The 21,765-nt window shown below is 36.6% G+C and overlaps 1 protein-coding gene across 2 annotated transcripts in view; it reads left to right on the top strand.

Annotated features, from left to right (window-relative positions):
• The window catches only part of PIP4K2A (phosphatidylinositol-5-phosphate 4-kinase type 2 alpha), a 112,038-nt gene that overhangs the window by 64,708 nt on the left and 25,565 nt on the right, over nucleotides 1-21,765 (top strand). For both annotated transcript variants that reach the window (XM_054060126.1, XM_054060125.1), the window contains exon 4: nucleotides 15,521-15,673. In XM_054060126.1, the coding sequence (XP_053916101.1) occupies nucleotides 15,521-15,673 (153 nt within the window). The remainder of the gene's footprint in view (nucleotides 1-15,520; nucleotides 15,674-21,765) is intronic.

Genomic DNA, 21,765 nt, shown 5'->3' with positions numbered 1-21,765 from the left:
CCCTAGCTGTCTTCTGCTTCCTACCCTTCTGCTATCTTTAGCCCTCCATGTTTCCCATTAGAGTACCTCCCAGTCATAAACCATGTTACTAAAACTGCATAGTGATACCTCTTGCAAGAGGAAGAAAAAGTAATGTCTGAGCAGCAGTGACAAGAGAAGCTGTATTCAGCTGGGTCACTTAGATAACAGTGGCTTCGGTGGTGTGTCTGTATGAGATGTGGTTTCTGAAATGACCAATGCTTTTCATTTTTTCCCTTCATGCACTTTTTTTTTGATAGAGTGACCTATGGCCTGCCAACTTCACACTACTTCAGCATGTCTCCTTTTCCTGTTATTAAGAGGATCTGGAAACAAATCACTTGCATAGAGCAGATACAGCAAAATTGCTGTAGGTTTGGCAGGGTTGTTCCTTGTAGTCAAAGCTTCTTTCTGTCTTCACGGAAGAAAGTTCTTGAACTTCAGTCTGATTTTCCAGTACTCACTGACAATTCCGTTTTCCCTTAGCTGTTCCTAATGCACACTGTTTCAGTCACAGGGGTAATTCCTTCTGTGGTTGCACTACAAGAGGTCCTGTCCTAAAGAGCACTTCTGTGTAACCCAGTATCCACTTCCTGTCATGCTCTTTTGTGCTTTTGAACTATTTTGGTGTGGACTGCGATTGTATTTGTAGCCTGTCACTAAGATGTATTAAGAGAAGATATTTAATAAGTAATTTTAAGTAGCTAAACAAATTGTACAAAATGTGTTTGTACGATAACACTCCTGTTCTTGCTACGCAGAGGAGACTGAATATTGCGGCCACAGTCTAGGTCCTTCAACAGTCCTCTTTAGCAGTTTTCCCATTTTCAATATCAAACAATGTGTTAGAAATGCACAGATGGATTAAAAAGTGCTTGCAGGGGTGTAGAAGGAGGTTATGTTATGGATCTCTGTATAGAGTCACTGTTCCTTTGGTAAGACATTTTGACAGTAAGCAGAGAAGAGGGTTGCGTTGGTTTCTTTTGGTAGATCTGTTGTGATCCTCCTGCATGATTATTCATTATGCTGTTTACTGAAGGACTGTTCAAGAGGAAATACACCAAGACTCGGGCTAACAGTTATAAGTCTTATATCAAATCGCATTCCTGGTTCAATTTTCTTGATGAGCCAAAGAGGATCCTGTTGTTTTGGAAGTTATTTGATCCCTTTATATGAAGATTTCCTTTTTCTTGTTGAAGGAAAAGAATGAGTGTGTCAAGAAGGACATATGGTTGTACCTGAATTTAACATTAGGGTGGCAGCTCATGCTGGCTATCTTTTAGAAAATGGGATGGTGACTTTACTAGGCAAAGTTATATTTCAGTAAATATATACTAGAAGACTTAAGATGCCATCATTAATTAAAACTGGCAAACTTAGTATAATAAAAAAATGCAGCATTCCACAGCACTGTGAAATGTTTTAATCTGCGCTGCTGTTCTAAAGCAGAAATTCCTGTGATAACTGTGTTATACTGCTGTAGATTTATTAATGATAACAATGATAAAACAATGTTAAAGGACTGTCACTAAATAAAATGTCTGTATTTCCAGATTAAAACCAAAAATACTTTTTTGTAGTTATGTAGTTTGATTTTTTTGACAGTGTAACCAAACAACAATCGAAAAGAAGAAAGTGTAACCATATCTTGGATTTTGATTCAACAAAATTATGTATTTGTTAGAGAAAAAATCTTCAATGCTATTTAGTATTTCAAGTATGTTTAGTGAAAAACAGAAGATATCTAATATTAATTTTGACCCCAGGGAACGCAATGTCTGCATTCACTGTTCGTTTTTTCCTCAGCTCAAGCAATTTATCGTTCTGAATTCTTATTCTACTGGACTATTTAATATATTTTTTGAAAATTCCCCAAAGTAGTAATCTATTTCGAACACGCTTTCAAAAACATATTGTTTTTACAGAAATACACATAAATGGGAATTCAAGTGACCCGGTGCATAAGATAGAGATTATCCCTGTTAAAATTAGAAATTGCTATCATTTTAATGTTACGTTCTCTGTGATTTAAAAAGGAAAACTAATTTGACAAAGGGAGACTCGCTGCGTATACTTTTTTCCATATGATATTTGTCTTCAAGGAAGTTATTCCAATGAATTTTAGTTAAAATTATTGTCTTAAGCTCAGAGACAAACATTAATTTGAAAACACCTCTGTAGTATTGAACTGAGCGAAAGCTTATTAAAGAGATAGCAAATAACTTTCTCTGGATAGTTTTTCTTATATAATGATTTTCGGGAGTGGAGTCCTAATCAATTGTGAACAATGTCATTCCCATTATTGAGCAAGATGGGATCAGTTTAGATAAATAAATCCAATTACTTTGTTCATTAGTCAGAGGCATCAGTTTAAATCAGGAAGAACATTCATTTTATGGTTTTCTTTTCAGAATCTTCTGCAGATACCCTTCATGAGTTGTTCCAGAGGGCAGATAATGCTTAGTCATAAGGAAAGACTAAAAATAAACCCTACCTCTGGAAAATAGTTTGGTAATGTAAACTGTAATTACTGACTTATACTAATGTTAATTCTTGATATCCTATCATTCACTTTTTATGGTAATTTTGTGGACCACATAACACATAGGCTAAGTTCACGTATGGAATGGTTAATATAGGGATTTTTCTTACAGAGATCTCAGATCTCGATTTATCAGACCTCAAGTTATCAGTGAAGAGAGATTTAAGTCTCATACAGTACAGGGCATTTTCTTACGAGTAGTCTGCCTTCAGGATTGGGGGAATTCCTTAAATTGTGTATGGTTTGTGCCTTACAGGAAGCCGTTTCTAGTAATGGCAATTGCATTTCCTGTAATGGAGTCCCCCTCCCCTTCACATGATGAAAACCACTTACTTTTTTTTGAGGTATCTTTGGTAAGCTGTCCTACATCTATGTCTCTAATAGCTAGCTGGGCGCCTCCGAGAGACATTTTGGTTAGTACTGAAGTAAGATTAACCTTTCGTGGAGATATGTGTGTCATTGCAGTTAATGAATGGGTTTTTTTGATGATTCATTCTTTATTATGGGCAGTGATGTGGTAAACAGAATATGAAGTTAACCTTGAGTTTTACTCAAAGGTTGCCTATAGAAGGCTTTTTGGGACAAATTAAGCCTTCAATCTAGGTTAAGAAACTTTGTTATATCAAAAAAAAATCTTTTATTAAACCCTGATCTTCCTTCTCGGTGATTCCATATTGCTAAGATATTTATTGCATCAAAATAAAAAATAGTCTGGCTGTTTTTTCTTGGAAAACTGAACACAAATGATGCTTAGTCAGTATGAATCAAAATTGTGTTTGAATAATGGAAAAACTTTACAACCATTTTAACCACTTACATAAACTATAAATTATCAAAGGGAAAGAGATTATTATTTTGTTTTGTGCTGTTGAATGTTACAAGTAAGTACTTATGGATCTCAGACTCGAGATATTATCTCATTTTTCAGTGTCAAAGTAATTCCACAAGTCACGGCATTATTTAATGACAGATTTTGCCTTGATGGGGTAAATTTTCTAGATCTTGTATTTTTGTTATTATCTTCTTATTTCATTGAAGGAGAACCCTTAACTCTTAAGATCCTCCTAATATTGACAGGAAAATTCTTGAGAGCATTAACTGTTCCTTGCAGAAAAGAGGGGAAAAAGAGGATTAGGAAACAGATGTTGTAAAGTAGATCTCTCACTACAGTCCTGAATTAATTTCTAATTTCTGCATTACCCCTCAGCTTTAGACATCAGTTTTGCAAAGTCTGTTCTATAGAAAGGCCCCCTTTTTTAGCAAAATAAATGGGGTAACTCGGGTAACTTTGGAGTTTCTTTTCAACTTAGTTGACATAATTTCTTAGCTTACAAAATCCAAGTGTTCAGTTCTGTCAGTTGAGTTGTAGGACTATCTTCTATAAACTGCAAAATATAAGAGAGTTTAACAGGTAAGCAGCTAACTTAACACCCTCAAACAAATTCCAAAAATAGGATCTACTGCTGTTAGAAATGCTTTTGCTGCTCTGGAAAGGGAAATTTACTTTACTATGCTCCAACACATCTGTTCTTGCTTAAAATTATTGCTGAATCCTACATCTGGATTCTGCTAGGCGAAAGAGGGACACTGGGTTCTTGCCCAATAAAATACAATGGCTCATACCAGAGGGCACCAGTGTCCCAGTGTACCCAGTCAGCCTTCTACTGGGAATCTGAGACACCACAACTGATTTTTCTTAAAAGTTTTAGTACTTAGTGTAATAGACGCACGCAGATCTGACTTTGCCTGTCTGCAGGAGCAATTTGTAGAGGTTCTCTGTACAGGACAAAGAATTCATAAAGAACTTTTAGGAGACAGTCTATAAGTTCTTTTTAATTTAGAGTTTCTTATTATTTCTCTATGTGCATTTTTTCATATAAAAGATTGCAATCTAATTGAGATTAGATTCTCTACATTGAGAATTCTTGCTTTTAAGAAATTTCCCTGTTAAGAAACCCTATGAACTCAGTATCTTTCACTTCTGATATGGGTGTCTCCTTATGTTTTGATGTCTCTTGTAGCTTTCTGGACAGAAGGATTTCTAGTCTAGATTCTAATATGGCATGAGGAAAATAATGCAAATTCTAGGTTCATTGTCAATAAGTCAACTGTTAGTATATTTTTTTTTTTAAGCATCTGAGCTCCAGATGACCAAAATTCTTGTCAACCTATGAATATTTTTGCTCGTTTTGTGTGACTTATCCAATCCTAAGACATCATAGAAAGAGCTTGAAAACTAGTTTGCGATGTAGGATTATATGTTTCTTCAGACATCAAAGCTCTCTGCTGGTGCTTTTGCACTGTAATTCATGCCTCCATTTATTGACCCTTGGTTTTGGAAGGAATGAGACACCTCTGGCATCAATACAGACAACAAGGTCAGCAATAAATGTGTTAGCAACAACTGCATTAGAAGTTGAGTCTTCTTCCTAAGACATGATCTTTTCATTGCATGTTTAATGAAATACATAAAAATCCAGGAAGGAGGAGCTGCCTTGAAAAGAAAATTTCTGTGCTGGTCATTTTAGCCTGGTAAGTCTGTCAGTGTATGAAAAGTTTTCAAGCTCATCTATCAGATGAGGTTGCTGTAGCAGAGTATACAGTTTGTGGATCCCAGATGGACATTGCCACCAAGATGTTCAGAACTGCTTGTTTGTTGTGGAAATAGGCAGTAATGGTAGTAAGATGTTGAACCAGCTGTACTAACAGAAACTTGGCATTTTTGGTCTTTCCAGCATGTAAAAAAATGAAATAGGCAATCTGAATATTGTGTTCTAGGGTTTGGTGCTTTAAGTGTGAGCCCAAATAAGAATTTGGTGACTCTGGGACTTAACATTAGTATGTATGGCAACAGAAATTTTAACCTCTGGTTTCTCTTAGTTTTCCCTAGAGAAAACATTTAATTTGTCTTGCTTTCAGCAGTTCCAAGCCTAAACTAAGTATCATTCACAATTGGGTATTCAAACTAGAAAAAAAATCATTTAGCACATGCTGGCAACGTCAAAACAATGAGCTGATAGGTACTCCCTGCACTCTTATGGAGATAACTGTGAAAGAGGCATCAAGCCAAGCTTTGCAGGACTGAAGGGAAAAGGTTCCCAGAAAGAGAGCCCTAACTCTTGTCGAAGCAAGGGCATGTTTTAAGCTGACAGCTCTAAATCCAGGCCCACAGCCTCAATAGGATAACTTGATGTAGGAAAGCATCATGTTATATTCGTTAAACTCTCATTTGACCAAGTCAAGGTACATAACCTTTCTTCTGGAAGAATAGCTCGGTGCAAAAAAAGAAAAAAAAAATGTGGTTTGCCTTTTTGTGTCAAAGTTTTTCACGTTTTTAACTACAGTAATTGCTCGTTGAATACACTTTGCTCATAAATGTCATAGGTGTTCAGAGTGTGTATAAGCACATCTTAATAACATCATAGAAGGAACTTGATATTTCTGGTGGTTGCACCCCAGGACCAGTGGTGTCCTGTTTTCACCTTTTGGAGATCCCATGACATTCACCATAGGTCTTTTGAGAGCCGTGCTTTTGAGCTGACAAGAAATCATCATGAAGTAGTGTCCATGTAGCTGCCAAAAGCAAGGGAGGTCATACCACTGAATGTGCTTGTGTATTGCCAATCAAGTAAGCTTTGCTACATGCCAGACTTCTTAAATACATTTCAGTGTGAAAAATGAATGTTTCCTGAATATGTTTCCTCATCAGTGTTTCCAAACACAAAGCTGCTCAATTGCAGTGGTAGAATGCACCATGCCAGCGTATGAAGTAAACCTCAGACTCTTTCTTTCCCACCCCCATATGACAAAACAAGACATAGATAGGTTTGGTGCTTCTGTTGTTACATTGGAACACTAGCACTTTGCTTTTCTTCTCTCTAGAAATCACTGGCAAAACACTGTCCTGAACACCATCCCAGAAGTGGGCTGCTTGTTTCAAATGATGGAAAAAAACTTGGAGCATCCATGTCCAGTAGTATGACACTGTATCTTTCTGATATGCTTCTTAATAAGTAATCCAGGTCTAATTCATCCATATCCAAACCATGATTCCTGAGATCTTGTAAGAAGAAAAAAGTCTGGGGGAAGATGCAAGCTTGTCTTCATGAGAAGCTCTGCGTGGGCCAGGCGGCACCACTGTAACTGCTGTCACAGATAAACAGCCAGACCGTGTGTATGTAATTCTCTAACAGCAATGAACCACTGCCAGGCTTTTCCACTGACCTATGATTTCAGTCATCACGGAGCATCATCTGTGCACTTGTTTTTGCCTATTCACTCATGCAAAGCTTGCCCAGGGGCACGTTTAAATAGCCTGGGATGTGATCTGACTTGTCTTTAGGGTACATTGGGCTTGTGAAGCTCGTTTTAGCGTTCCACGACTTTCGAATGAGATCACAGTACCAGAAACCATTGTTTGCCTTTGTCCAGACATCGCGAAATGGGAAAGATTCAAATCAGTGAGAAGCTGTTAGGCCAGTCAGTTTGAAAGATTACTGTTCTTCTAAAGCTTTCCATTCTTTATCACCAGAATTTTCCTATTGCCTTTTTCTCTGTTTTTTTTTAATGAAAGACTCAGACACAATGACAATTTTTATTAGGCTTCCTTTTCAGATTAGTATTTGTATTACATCCAACACATAGTTCACATGTTAAAAGTTTCTAAAATATAATCTTGTCTGCTAAAGTGGCAGTTATAAAACAATGACATTTACATTAGATGTGTAAGAGATTAGAATGAGCTAATTAAATTGACCTTTAATTCTCTCCACCCTCTTGGAGGCTGTGGCTAATCCTTGGCCTCCCACTGTGGAAGTAAATATCCGTGCTGTGAACATTTTAAGCAAAGTGGGCAGAGGAGGAAGAGCCTCACCAGCAGTTTGTCTTTGAAGAGGAGGGCAATACTTTGCCAGTTATAAATATAGCTTGCAATTATGGAGGGAAGGAGGGGGACAAGCTTTTCCTGTACTCTAGCGGCTCTGCTCCATGTGGTTTTTCGCAAAAAATGGTTTCAGTTAGAAAAAATAGCTCCCAACAGCTTAACTTTTTGCTCCTAGAACAACCAAAATCTCTCTGGAACAGAATCAGTTTACTCTTTTTGATATCTGGTGTTGGTATAACTAGCATTGTGAATAATATCATTAGTGTTGATTAATTACAGTAGGGTGCTATTTTTGTTGACCAATGTGCAAGGTCATAATAGTCTTCCAAAGGATAAAGCATTAGGAAGAGTCTTAGCTGGCTTCTAAGGATTCTTGAGGATGCCTCTTACAAAGTATTTGGCTTGATATTTTGTTACTTTGATTTTTAAAACGCCAGTTATCATGGGACTTTATAATAAAAAATATAGAAATAATACATGATTAAATGACAACAACCAAAATGTAATTGTCAATGAGCAATTGACATTTCACGTAGTGAAAACTTGCAGAAGATGGGAAACCCATCCAAATGTCTAAGTGGGATAAAGGCAAGGATTTTGTACAAAAAACACTTTGATTCCCTGGCATTCTGAGCCTGTGCAATTGAGATGCCTTTTAATACAGTCAGATGAACAGTTGTATGGCTGAAAAGCAGTGCAGAATTACAGAGGGGGCCATGCTCAGGGAGGTAGTAGCTCTGAGAAGGAAAAAGGTTAAAGAAGACAAAAATTTAACACTAGTGTGATCTCCTGACTAGGAGGAGTAGCTACACCCTTGAGTGGAAAAATTGGAAGGGATAAAATAAGACCAGAAGAAGCTCTTACTTTTTTTAAAAACATCTATTATATTTATTTTATACCTGAAGCTAATACTATATATAGTTTTGGTGCTAGTCATCTTTAAAAAAGGATGTTGAAAAGTTGGATATAGAAAAAATGCAGAAAAATGGCATCAAATGAATGTAAGGACATAGAGAATGGCTTGTGGTAGGAGTGGCAGAGTTTGACCTGCTGTACTTGCAAAAATTAGACTTGAGAAGAAAGTAGTATGTAAGTATTATTGCAGGAAAACAATACTAGATACTTCAGGAAAGAATAAATAGGAATGACTGGAAAAGGAAATAATTCAAAATTAGACTCGCCTTAAAAACTAGAAAAACTACAGTGATGAGTCTTGGTCTTTTGAAGTTGGAAAAATCAAGACTGCCTTTCTGGAAGTTGTACTTTGACCAGAAGCAGAGACTGGAGCTCCGTTTAGGTACAGCTTCTGATGGGTAGCAGTTCTGTTGGACTCCGAAGGCTCCAGAAGAGCTTCTGTGAACGACAAACAATTGTGGATCAAGTCCTAAGAGCACCTTTTTCTTACCTCATATCTTTTTACTGTGGGAAATGGAACTGAGCAGATTGCTGAGAGTTTGGGAAAGAGATGCTGAAGGAAGAGGGAGTGGATCTATAGTAAAACTAAACCTTTCAGTGAATTTGCTGAAGATTATGCTGCTCTTGGGTGAAATTTTGACATGTAATTTAGATGTGCTGATTAACTTCTTCTATCAAGAACTCTTTGGCAAATTAAATACTTGTTAGTGGTGTAGCTTTTACCCATTTATATTTAAAGGTTCATTTTTATTATTTTGTCAGAAATTAATCCTGAGGTACAGGACAAATTCTTTGTGATTCGTAGCCTATGAGCACTGAAGACTGGATAAGTATTTCTGGTTGCCTGCTACTCAGTGCAATATAGGTGATATTTTTTATATTGATTTATTTAAGGACAGTGAGACTTAGAGCCAGTGATTTCTCAGAGGGAAATTTTGCGAGGGGGAGGGAGGTGTGTGAAAGAGAAATTTATCTAGTAGAGGTATCTCTGAGTTTGGCATTTTAAATGTGTCTTCAGTTGTACAAGTAATTACACAAGTAATTTAGCGTAGTCTTTAAATGACCTCATAAAAGTATTCACACTTTAAAAGTACAAAACCTTTTCTTTCTCCTGAGACCAAAAAACCAGCAGGCACAAGATTAAAACTTCACAAATGAGAAGTGAATGGGGAATTGGCAGAACACACACACTCGGAGCAGGAGACTTACAGTGAGTTGCTAAGTGAAGCTGTTAAGTGGAACAGGGTATGTGTGGCTGACAGATGTTTTAATTGTGCCAGAGGACTGAGGCACATCGTGGCGAAGTTGGAGAAGGCTGGGAAAATATGAAGGGAACAGGGCACTGTGACCCTCTTCTTTGAGTTTTGAGCTCACTAACACTATAGTGTAAGCAAGTGAATTTTTTTAAACTTACTATGACTAATGCTTCAGCGTTGTACAGCTGGAGATGTGCTCCACTGGCACAATATGGAGGTGTGGAGGTGCTGTGTTGTAGCAGTAAGTGATGGTATAAGGGTTGTTAGGTCACCAAACCTTTATCTTTTGGAGGATAGGAGTTGGGTGGGTTTTTGTCTGTATCCCTCTTCTGGTTCTGTGGCTCATAGATCTGTGCTAAATGAGGAGTGGCTTATTTCCCATCTGTTCATATTCCACTTAGTCTTCCCCTAATTAAGAAGCAGAGCCAGAGGGAAATCAGTCTGGTATTTGCCATGATCTATCTCTCTCTGTCTCTCCTCTTCCTCTCCCTCAGCCCCACTTATATTTTCCTTACAGAAAAAAAAGATGCTTGAGTTCCATTCTTTATTTCCTTTCCAGTCCTCAACGTAAGCCTCACCTAAGAGGGAGATAGTGATGCTGGGGATGGCAATGGGTCTCCCTTATCTGAGTTTAGTGCTGAACGAAGAAGCAGAGGAAGAGCCCTACTCTGCTTTCTTTAGGCAGGTTCAATCAGCTTTTCTTCTGAGGCATTTGTGCACAGATGTCCATAGAACAAACTTATTTTACTCTCTTTTTGTACCAGTCATCACTGAAACATATCTGTGTGTTCTGGCAAAAGTCATCTGGATCACAGGAATGTGTTACCACATAGAGTCTCACAAAACTATGTCTGATGGTAAGAGACGAGTCTGTACAGTGCATCCAATAGCGGTCTGAACTGAGCAGTACAATTCCAGTAAATGAATGTCTTTAGTCTAATGAACACTACTACGTTTTTTATTATTGTCTGCACTAAATAATTGACTTAAAAACTTAGGTTAGATAACTCCAAATTAAGCTTTTTTATTTATCTAGATATGTTTATACTTTAATATTAAAAGATAAAATCTCACAAACTTTCCATACTATTTGTGGCATAAAAGTGCATATTGGATGTCACACGTGGTGTTACTACTATTTTTGTCTGAGATTTCTTACCAGTTATAGGTTTACAGGATTCCATTCACTTCTAACATATGTACCGTTAATTTGTTAATATTTGGAAGGTTTGAATGGAGTACAAAATGCTTTGATTTATACTTAACAGTGTTGGGTCAAACAGGTAAGTTAGCTTCACTTATATCAAAAGAGAAGGATCTTAGTGTCTTTAACATATTTTTAAATAGCCATGTTGTTTCTCCTTTGAAGACCCTAAATTCTTCTAGTTTGATCCTTTCCGTAAAGCTGTTCCTTGATGTTAACTTGCTAATGATGACTTGCCAGTGCAGACCAATTGTCATCTTCTTATTTAAACAATCTTTGTTGTCAAGAGCAGGCCAACAGTGTATGTTTTTTTAAAGACTGATTTCTAACTATAAACAAATATAAATACTATAGTTAAGAGGTAAGATACTTTGCATCATACCTAGAAGTTTTACTTTAGAAGGAATGCGAACATTTCTCTGTTCATAGCACTGAGAGTTAATCATTACAAATTAAACAGTCCACAGTCAAAACTCAGCCATACATTTATCAGCATGAGAAAGTGGTAGTGCAGTTGCTAAGAATCAGCACAATATGATGAAATTAGATTTATTCTTTCAGCTTTTTAAACTGTACTTATTTATTAAACTTATGCAAGTAATAAAATAAAACACAGCCAACAATAATATTAACAATATCATCCATGTTCCACCTTCTTTCAGAGTTCAAAGGAACTACGTTCTGTATCTGAACAGGGCATTGTAATGAGAGTAAAAATAAAGTGTCATTAATTAGAGGTTGTTTTATCTTAAACATGTTTAATGTTTAAACACCCGATCTTAAATTCCAATTTATTACTAGAGTCAGGGGTCTTACAGAGGGTGCATTTGGATTACCTGTGCATGTATGTCACAGTGCTGCTTAGCACAAGGTTGTTTAGTTTATTCTAACAAATTAATATGTGTGTGGTAAAATAAGAGCTTGTATGCATTCTTAATTAAGGTTGATATAGACAACTAATAATAAAATAGCTGTCTACTCAAAAATAAATGCATCACCATTTCTAACCCAGTAAAGCATTAAGAAACAGTAAATTGTGTGATAAATAATTGTCTACAGATTTATTATATTCTTCTGTTAGCAACATTTTGGGTACGATTGTTGTGTTTGCAAATTAACTTGTTATTATAGTTACCAATCAGGCAGAATTCATTTCCATTAGAAAAAAACAGTTATTGCTGAAAAAAAGCAAGAATCTGTAAAAAATCAGTGACTTAAATTAAGTTTTCTCCAGTTGATTTAAAATATGACTAAATGTATTAATTTCTATTTGAATCTGACTAGTTTATATTTATTCTGTCTAGCCTGAATTGTAATGGAAAAGGCATGATAAAAGGAGTATTAGTTGATTTATTCTCTTGGTGTAGCAGCTGTTATTTCTTTTTAAGTCAGAATTTCTTATTGCTTATGCTGTCCATATTTTAAATGCATCAGATATTGTACTTCATCGTGGGGAAAAAAAATCTGAATAAATTTATGTTTGTTTTGATGGATTGGTGCATAAATATACCTATATACTAGATATCCCTTTTTCACAATGAGAGGGAAGGAGGTTGTGTTTGCAGGAACACTGTTCCTGAAAAGCAGGAAGAATTTCATTTTAAGGTCTAACACTTAGAAGAGCTCTTCTGTGTAAACAGTGCCTATAACAGCAAAAGGATACAGATTTTAAAAGAGCAAATAGTTATGGGAACAGCATTCAGAGGGTTTGAAATCAAAAGTGGTTGGTTTTGTCCCTTTCTGGCCACAGAATTAGTAACTGAGCTTCAGCAACAAGGATGTTCAGAGAAGCAGCATCTCCCATGTGTTGTATCTCAGTCAAGACATTGCTAGCAAGATACTTCATTCATGCTGAGTACTCCCAGATCTGAATTTGACTCAAATCTGACAGGTCTTCTGGTATAGAGTGTTAAAATATACCTTAGGAGTATTTGGAATTTTGGCGGGTAATGCTAGTTCAGGCCCTCCTTCTCATCTTCCCTCTTTCCCTCCTCCATCAGCGGTTCAGTGGTAGACTAGCAAGTACAATTTTTGCAACTTTTTATAGACCTTTAGTCTCTCCCTCCCACATTAATCGCTTTTAAGGTTTATAATACATGGCTTACAGTTTGAAGACTAGGGTTCTCTGTGAAAAAGACATTCAGAAAACTGTGGTTACTGCGTAACCTCAGAATAAAACACCTTTTTCTGCTGGGAACAATAGCAAATAATTACCCAGTAGCTTTTATTATTGCTAACTGAATTACAGCCTAATAACTTAGCAGTAATTTAATTCATGACATACACTAGTAGTTACCCATGCTTTAGCTTTTTTCAAAATTAAGAATAATTATTATGTTACATCATATATTCTGGTTTGTGGTGAAGGTAACTGAATTTGCACATTTTTTTTTTAAAACTTCTGTTATCAGTTCTTTGTCTTAAGTAAATATATGCTTTGGAAATAAAGCCAAGTCCTAACACTAGAACAGAGAGGGTTTCTAAGACTAACTCTGTGATTCACTTAGGAAATTAACAGAGTACTGATATCAAGTGCAGCATTAAGAAAAATTGATCCATTTATGCCACATGTTCTCTTGAATGGACTGTATGAGTACCTAGAAACATTTCAGTGGTGGAGTGGTGGGAAATGAGTTTGAATAGGAACCATCTGAAGGCAGATAGAGAAAACTGCATTAATACCATGTGAAGTGGTGTTGTATCAGGGTTCACATCTGACAGTCTGACTGTCCAAAAGCCAGTGCAGAGAAGGAACTGAGTCTGCCGTGGTTGTCCCTAAAGCTCTGTTCTGATTAGTCTAGAAAAATTGTTTATTTATAAACCTTAGGGAAGTATCCACATCCTTACTTTCTTCAGTGAATAGAGAGGATAGTAGAGAAATACATCACTTTTTATCATAGACATTAGTAATTATTCTAATTCATTGCACAAGCCTAGAAATACACAGGGAGAAGTGCACAAATATTTAGTTTTCTTACTTGTCATAATTAAGATTTTCATTCTGTTAAGACGTTGTGGAGCTGTGCGCTTTTACGTGATTTACTGTTATTCCTGCTACTCATGATTATTTAAACTGAATAAAGTAACCTTGTGGGAAAATGTTTTTATTTCCTATTAAACTGATTTCAGAAAGCTTTCCACATTTGGGATAAGATTTAACTGTGCTGAAGGCGTGTTGAAGTCAGTGGATCTCCAAAATATGGAAACATAACTGTATGTGTTCAAGTGCCTTCTTAATTGGTGCTGTAGTTGCCCTTGTCTCTTGGTTGAGGTTGTTACCTTATACTAATGCCTGACCTGTCTCTGGAATTGAATCTGCATGTCCAGGCTCTTACTGAAGTGCATAGAGCTTGTGAACAGATTTATCAATGGTAAAACTTCCAAATAATACATAGGTCCTATAAAAATAAAATTTTGTGGGTTTGGTACCTGGTTGTGGTAGGCTGAGCCTATTTGTAATTACCATCTGAAAGCATCATCGTTCTTCCAGTGTAGCCCTGGTTTGTGACCTAGTTTGCAATGCCTTACCAAACTCTACAAATGTGTCATATTCTGTAGCTACTGGAGCTGAACTTCTGCTGTTTAGGAACCTGCAATGTTGACATTTATATACAAAATTTTATTAAACCTTTCTATAAAAATGACTTTTCTTCTAGCAGGGAGAACGTTACGCTGTGTGAGTATGGAAGAGGGGAAGTGTATTTCAATTCAGCAACAGCTGTTTGCGCGGCCTGGTACAATGAGGAACGGTAGCAGGAGCTGGGGTTTTGTGGTACCAGCAGTCTGTAATTAACTTTTTTTTAAGCTTTTCTTATAGTATGGTCCATTTGAATTGAAGTACACGAGGCATAAGGACATCATAATGTTTTCTCTTGGCTCTGCTGCTGCTATTACTCCTTATTTTAAAATAATAATAATGGCCTAATTCAAACACGTAACAATTAGCATAAACTCTTACTGCTAAAGAAAGATGCATCCAACCAAAAGCAAGTTGTAATACTTTGTCTAATTTATTTTTACTGGTTTTAAGTAGAAACCTAATCTGAATACTTCTTATTTTCTGAAAAAAAGCAGAAAGCTGCTTTTGATACTGTTGAAGTGCAAGTAGTTTCAAGCTTCAGTCTAAAAATGGTTACTAATCTCTACCGGTTTTCCTTCTAATACAGCCATTAACTAACCTTTCTGTCTTGAGTGTGTAGGAAGGTAGGTCTACTTCACAAAAACAGGTGCTGTATAATAATATGACTTGCTTAACACCAGGTATGAAATCATTGGAACAACTTTGATACTAGAACTCAGAAACCTAGCTTGTTTGTGTACCGGATCACACAGACTCAAGAGCAAATTCTGATACTGTAGCTACGGGTGAACCCTCTGTTTATGGTTATTGTGGTGTAATACAGTGTTCCTTATGGATTTTTAATTACTGTATGTTTTCTTCCCAAAAGCTGATAAAGTATTTCTGACAAAGCACAATAAATCCTTATTCAGCATTCAGAATGACTTTTGAACCACTGATGGGCCATACCTTCCCACATTCTTTTGGTATCAGAACATTTTTTAAGTGATTTGTCAAGGTAGTGCAGACTGTGATTACATGTTTTGCAGAATTCAGCTTGGTGCAGATGAATTGAAAAAAATTAATGGAAATGGTTTATTTGTCTGACTTGATGCTTTTTTTTTTGTTTTAAATCAATTGACAGAATTCATTGACAAGGAGTGCACCCCTTGCCAATGATTCCCAAGCACGCAGTGGTGCCCGCTTTCATACATCTTACGACAAAAGATATATCATCAAAACCATAACAAGTGAAGATGTAGCAGAAATGCACAACATACTGAAGAAATACCATCAGGTAATACATTAATTATTGTCAGGGTGTGGGATCTCTCCTTAAATATTATAATGCCAATCTTTTTCAATGTGTTAAAAGGTTTAAATGAACAATTATGGAAGAAGTCACTTCCGACTTTTTCCCTTATGCATGAGCAATTTATTTTATGTCTGCAGTTTGCAAGGCTGCACTTTTCTAAATATCTAAGCTAGTTTTAAGTAAAATGATATGTCTCTGTGATACAGAGATACTAACTCAGAGGCTATAAGCTCCTTTGCCTTACTAGGAATATACTCTCTCTTTCAGCTAGTGAGCTCCCAGGCTTGAAGCTACTTTATTCTGGGCTCACTTGGAAACGGCTCTGTATGTGTATGTAAATTGTGGAGGTGACCTCTTTCTTCCTGGTCCGATGACTGAATGTTCTGTTTCACTAACAACAGATTTAAAACAATCAAAGGTGTATTGTATGAGAAATGAAAAATTTGTTATAATTAATGTAATATCCTGGTAATAAAAAGATTATTATTTCCATAAACAACTGTAAAGTCAAAAGTGAGCAGTGGAGATCCCTCCCATCAGCCTTGATAGCTGTCATACTGGGCCAGTGTATCATTTGTGTGGATGGCATGGGATGGGAGCAGAACTTCGGACATATGAGAAGCCTTAATAAAATCAGTGCTTACCCCAGATCTGTTTGAATAAGCTGTAAAGCTGCAGAAATTGGAAAAGCCTCTAAAAATCATCTAAAATATGATACCAAATAGGTATCATGGTATAGGAGGGGTTTCTTATCCTGCTTTCCATCTTCCTGCTCACTTCTGTGGGTTGGGATTTCAGGTAAAGACTTCAGGACAGTTGAGGTTGAGGCTTTGTTGTTGTCTTATGTGTTTTAATTTTTGTCCTGCAATGGTTTTGTTTGTAGGTTTTTTTAAGAACTGTTACTTTCGTAAAACCAGTTTTAAAGCCGTGTTTTGAGGTGAAAGGGAGGCAAAAGCATGCTTTTTGGGGTGCTTGGGACTGAAGGTATTGCCAGTTGTCTTTGTGGTGCTGCTTGGCCATTTTGCTTTCTGCTCTTCCTGTGTTGAAGGAAGATCTCTGAATGCCCTCCAAGTCTATAGTAGCTTGGGAAGCCTTCAGTGAGCTATATATGATGTTGTTACCGTGTGTTTGTTTTAATGTAGATAAATATCATCACTATGAGAAATGTTCATAAGACCGTCTTTTAATTACCATTTTATCAAAGAGAAATTTTAAACTATTATCTTAATTGTGATTTGAGGCTTATTTTTTGTTCGAGTTTCCAAACTTACAATTTTAATTCTGGTCTGGAAGGGTTTGATCTGTGAAGCAGTCCAGCAGAATTAAAGTTTCGGTCTGTTTCATATTTGGCATTAGAAGCTAGTATCAATGATCAACATTTTGAGACTTAATCCAGCTGAAAAGTCATATTGCTTTTCAAAGCAGTTGGCTCCTTTCAGAAGTGTCAGAAGACAGTGCTAGCATGAATGAACTTAATAATTGGGGATCTTTTTTCATTAATGCTTTCAAACATAAGAGTTCATAATTGGCTAGGTTACCAGGAATAATGATCTGAAAGTTATCTGTACTGAGCCTCTAATTTCATTTTATACTGGAAAAACATCCATATAAGAAAGCTCTAATTGGTGGTGCCAGAAGATTCATAAAGATACGACTTGCATTTCGTTTAGTCTCAGAACTTGAGAGCATTTTAACAGAGCACTGTAAATGCAGAGGAACTTGAGTACAGAGACAGTTTAATAATTGGACTTTTTAAAGAAATAAATTAATTTCAGTATCTTCGGTAATGTACTGAACAAAATCATTTGAATTAATTAAAGAAAATATAAATTAAATTCCACCAATTCTGGTGAGGGCTGATACAGTGTCCTGTGTGTTGCTGCTGGAAATTGAATGCTTGGAATCATTAGGTACAGCAGCTTGTTCAAGCATTTCTCTAGCTTTTTTCCAAACAAGTGAAGTTCATCTTAGCCTGCTTGACAGAGTCTAGAGAACCCATTGTCCTCATGGTTTTGATAATCTCCTCGACCAGTACATCCCACACAGATTGGCCTTAGACTGTCTTTCTGCCAGCAAGCAGTGCAATGCCAGATAGTATCCACTGGCACTTGAGCTCATTGTTGGGTCTCTACTGTAGTTTTGCTTTGGGCCAGCTAGCTTACCAAATAATTACCAAATAATTCTGTGTAAAGTTTAAGGGATTAACTAAGGCCAGTTACTATTCCTGCTTAGGATTTTGAATATGAGCACCCTGTTGTAGAGGAGAACTTAATAATTTGGATGCAGGTTGTTCCATTACAACTAGAACTGATGTCAGAGGACGGTCCAAGACCTATATAATTCACTGGTATGGATGTAGCTTTATGGTTCTGTTGGATGGCATAACTTTTCAGGTACTGCACTGGTACTCTTTTGGAAATCTTTGTCAATAAAGCAAGTTCTCTTGAGCTCAATTTTATTTTGGTATACTCTGTTCTGCCTATAGAGGAAATGCCAAGTTCTCTGTACTGATTTATATACTATACCTACCTTGCTCCCTAATGTCTTTCATAGTTGTAATTGTTGCTACAGTTAAAGAAGCTAATTGTAATTACATACAAAAGTACCAAATACAGGATTTTTAGGGAAAAGTCTGCTTGTTAGCTTTTCTCCAGTTTCATTTCACTGCCCTCCAGCAGTACTCGCCACATATGTGAAAATTTCAGGCCCAGGTAAACATACTTCACAGCTGCCAATGAGGCATCTCAGGGTTAGTGCGGTCAGCAGAGAAATGTAGCAGGGCAATTTTCCCATGAAAACCTCCAAAATCCACCTCAAAGGACCAATGATTTTTTGTGAAGTCACCAAAAGGTTAGAAATAGACGTGTAGGCTGCCATGGGAAAGTAGAAGTAGAAGTTATTTTATCAGTAACTGGAGATCACAGAGATGTACATTCCACAAACACATCCAGTTCTTTACGTCCTTTCTCTCCGTCTGAAGGTGCAGCAGCAGGTCTGTTCTTTGGAGCTGTGAGGAACAGAGGTTATAGCTACACAGTCTGTATATTCCAGTATTTACAAAAGGAGCAGGAATTGTGCATAGCCTGTAAACACTTGTAAGTCAAAATATCCAAGTCTAGATTGCCCGATTTTTGATTAACTGAAGTTGTAAGGGACATGATTGTGCACCTTAGAGAAATCAGGTTATTTTCAGGAAACAGAATGGCTAGTAACTTCTTAGAAGTGAAAATAACATAACTTAGTTTGGCTGAGTTTTTAGCTTTCTCCTTCCTGAGTGGAATTCTATTGCAGTATTGTGTGGCATTTTGCAAAAGTAACCAGGTTAGGTGCATCCCAATTTACAGTATTATTACTGATATTTAAAACAAAAGAAAAATTATCAAGAGTGAAACTAAAAACATCACATTCCAAGCCTAAGGCTACATACTAGAAATGCGTAAATAACTAAAAGTGAACCGGACTTGAAGGGAGTGTCAGGAGAAGTTACTATAGAAACAGCATATAAATATATGTAGCAATTCCAAATTAAAACTGTTGAATTGTAAATAATAGTCCTGACAATTGTAAATTATAGTTGCTGTCCAAAATTATGAGTTACATTCATCTGTTTACTCTGTCTGATGTGATGCCTTTTTTTTTAGTGGCAATCAGGCCTACAACCTCAGACAGATGGTGAACACTTCAGTCTAAACATTGACGCTTTCTGTCAACTCATCAGATGAGTCTGACGCTTTTAGTACTGAGTAGAAACACTAGAGATCATTTTCTCTTGCAAAGTTTAAAAAAAAAAAAAAACCAAAAAACCACACTAAGCCCACTACTTCTATGCAAATAGGGTAGAATGATTTCTTTCTCCATGCTTGAAGTTGCAAAACATCTTGTATTTATGGCTAGATTATAGAGCCCATCATGCATGGACCAGCTTTCTATTTACATTTAAAGACAAAATGGCCTAGAGCATGGACCAGCTAGATTTCTAAGTGTTATGGTAAATACAAATATATATGACATGTTAGGTTCTTATGCTGTGAATTTCCATGAGAACCGGTTTTTAACTACTGTAATATTTGCTGATACGTAGTGCAAAATGCTGCTTTTTAGTCATATTTTAATGCTATTTTGCAATTGATTTGGGCTGCCTGTGTTATCATTACTACTACTTAGTAGAATTCTTCTTACTACTCTTCAGGCATTGCTTCAGCTGAACATCACTTACTTGTTAAATGCACTATAACCATTGTTATGCTCAAATGGGTCAGACTTTGAAATATTAGAAAGGTCTTTGCTGATGGGCTAACCTACTCTCAGACATAGTTTGACCATTTAAAATTGTCTAACTTTATTTAACTTGATCACATTAAATACTTAAATAGCATTTGATGACAAAATCAAATATTCATTTGAAATACTTCCAAATGTAGCGCGGTTTTGTTTTAAACCTATGCTCCTGACACCAAGAGCAGGAGCAGTGGAGTTAAATCTTCTACTCCCCTTGGCATTGTTAAAGGACAGCTCAGCAATTTCTAATACGTGCATTGCCAGGATTTCACCGTGTTTAAAGAACAGATAATACCCTGCTTCTTCCTAAAGAAAAAATATTCATTTCAGCATATAGTCAAGCTATGTTTATATGTTCTTTTTGATGTATTTTCCTGTGCAAAAGATTTATTGAGTAATTTACATAAAATATAGAACATACTAATGTAGGTATCAGTATATACGTAGATATTTTATGAACTACAAATATTATTTTCAAGGGCAGAAATCAGTGACAATTGAGTAAAATTCTGTAGGCAGATGTTCTTGTTTCTGAAATGTCTGAACCAAGGCACCCTGTCCTTCCTAATGAGCTAAACTTGCTTTAGAGATTAAATTGATTTAAACTGAATGTAGAAGTGGAATCCTGTGCTCTTTGAGAACAGATGATGGGCAGGATGGAAATTTTTAAAAATAAAATTAAAGCAACTTGAGTGTCTTGGGGAAAAAACACCTTTTACACACTTCTTTCTTTTTTCTTATTTCATTAAGATGGGCTTCAAAAGGGATTTATTATTCTTCAGTGCTGACAACCAGGTGACTTCAGTAAAGAATAGAGATTGAGAAGCCATCTCAAAGCAGGTGAACAAGAAGGAATTTCTAGAGTACAAGGCTTCCAATATAAAACAACTCATGAGTGTAGGTACCCTTTAGGTTTTCTGTAGGTAGCTGTCCCTGTTGACTGCACGTTCTCTTCCCTACACAGGTAATTGTATGCAGAACTGACACCTATTGCACTGCCTGTTTGTCTCCCTGGCAACCATCAGAAATACTGAACAGTGGTAAAGGAGAGGGACTGCCCGTTTACTGGAGGGAGCAAACAGTGGAGGGACCAGGAAATGAATGGAAAGAAAGGAAAGAATGGAGTGAGCTAAAAAGGGGGGAGGACAGCATAAAGGAGAAAACAAAAGCACTGGAAAAAAATATGATCTTAGCTTCTGGAGAGGAAAAAAATATGGAAGAAACAGGAAGACAAATGAAAGGGAAAAAAACAGACAATAAGATAAAACCAGGGAAAATTGCACCAAGGGTGTAGGTCAGGGCTGTGCATGCATCAAGGACTAGCACAAGGTTATTGCGCTGAAGGTAGGAGAAAACATTCAAATAAGAAATAGATGGGAAAACATTACTCCAGGCTAAAAGCAGTTTTGTCTCAAAAATGATGATGACAGGCTGGGCAATACCCTAGAAAAGAAAATGGAGGTAAGATGTATAAAGATTTGCACTGAGATAGGCTGCCGTGAAGCTGGTAGGTTGCTAAAGCAGAGCTACATGTAAGTCTGTGTTTTCCTCTATCCATGTCGTTACTTGCACAGGTTATCAGTGGCTTATTCCCCACAGTGCCCCTCATTTCTTCGTGAGTACATACCACAGAAAGAAGGGAAGGGGTAGGTTAAAAGTCAAAGCAATGCAGTATAATGTACTGTTATTTGAATGTGTATGTGCATGAAGAAGGATACACACTGTGTAGTAGTGACCCTGACTCTGTATGTTCTGATGTATTAAGAGGTGAAGATTCGTGGGAGATTTGCAGAGAA

The sequence above is a fragment of the Cuculus canorus genome, chromosome 2, assembly GCF_017976375.1.
Source record: "Cuculus canorus isolate bCucCan1 chromosome 2, bCucCan1.pri, whole genome shotgun sequence".
Classification (NCBI taxonomy): Eukaryota; Metazoa; Chordata; class Aves; order Cuculiformes; family Cuculidae; genus Cuculus; species Cuculus canorus.
The sequence above is the reverse complement of the archived record's forward strand: the minus strand, read 5'-3'. Positions and strand labels throughout refer to the sequence as shown.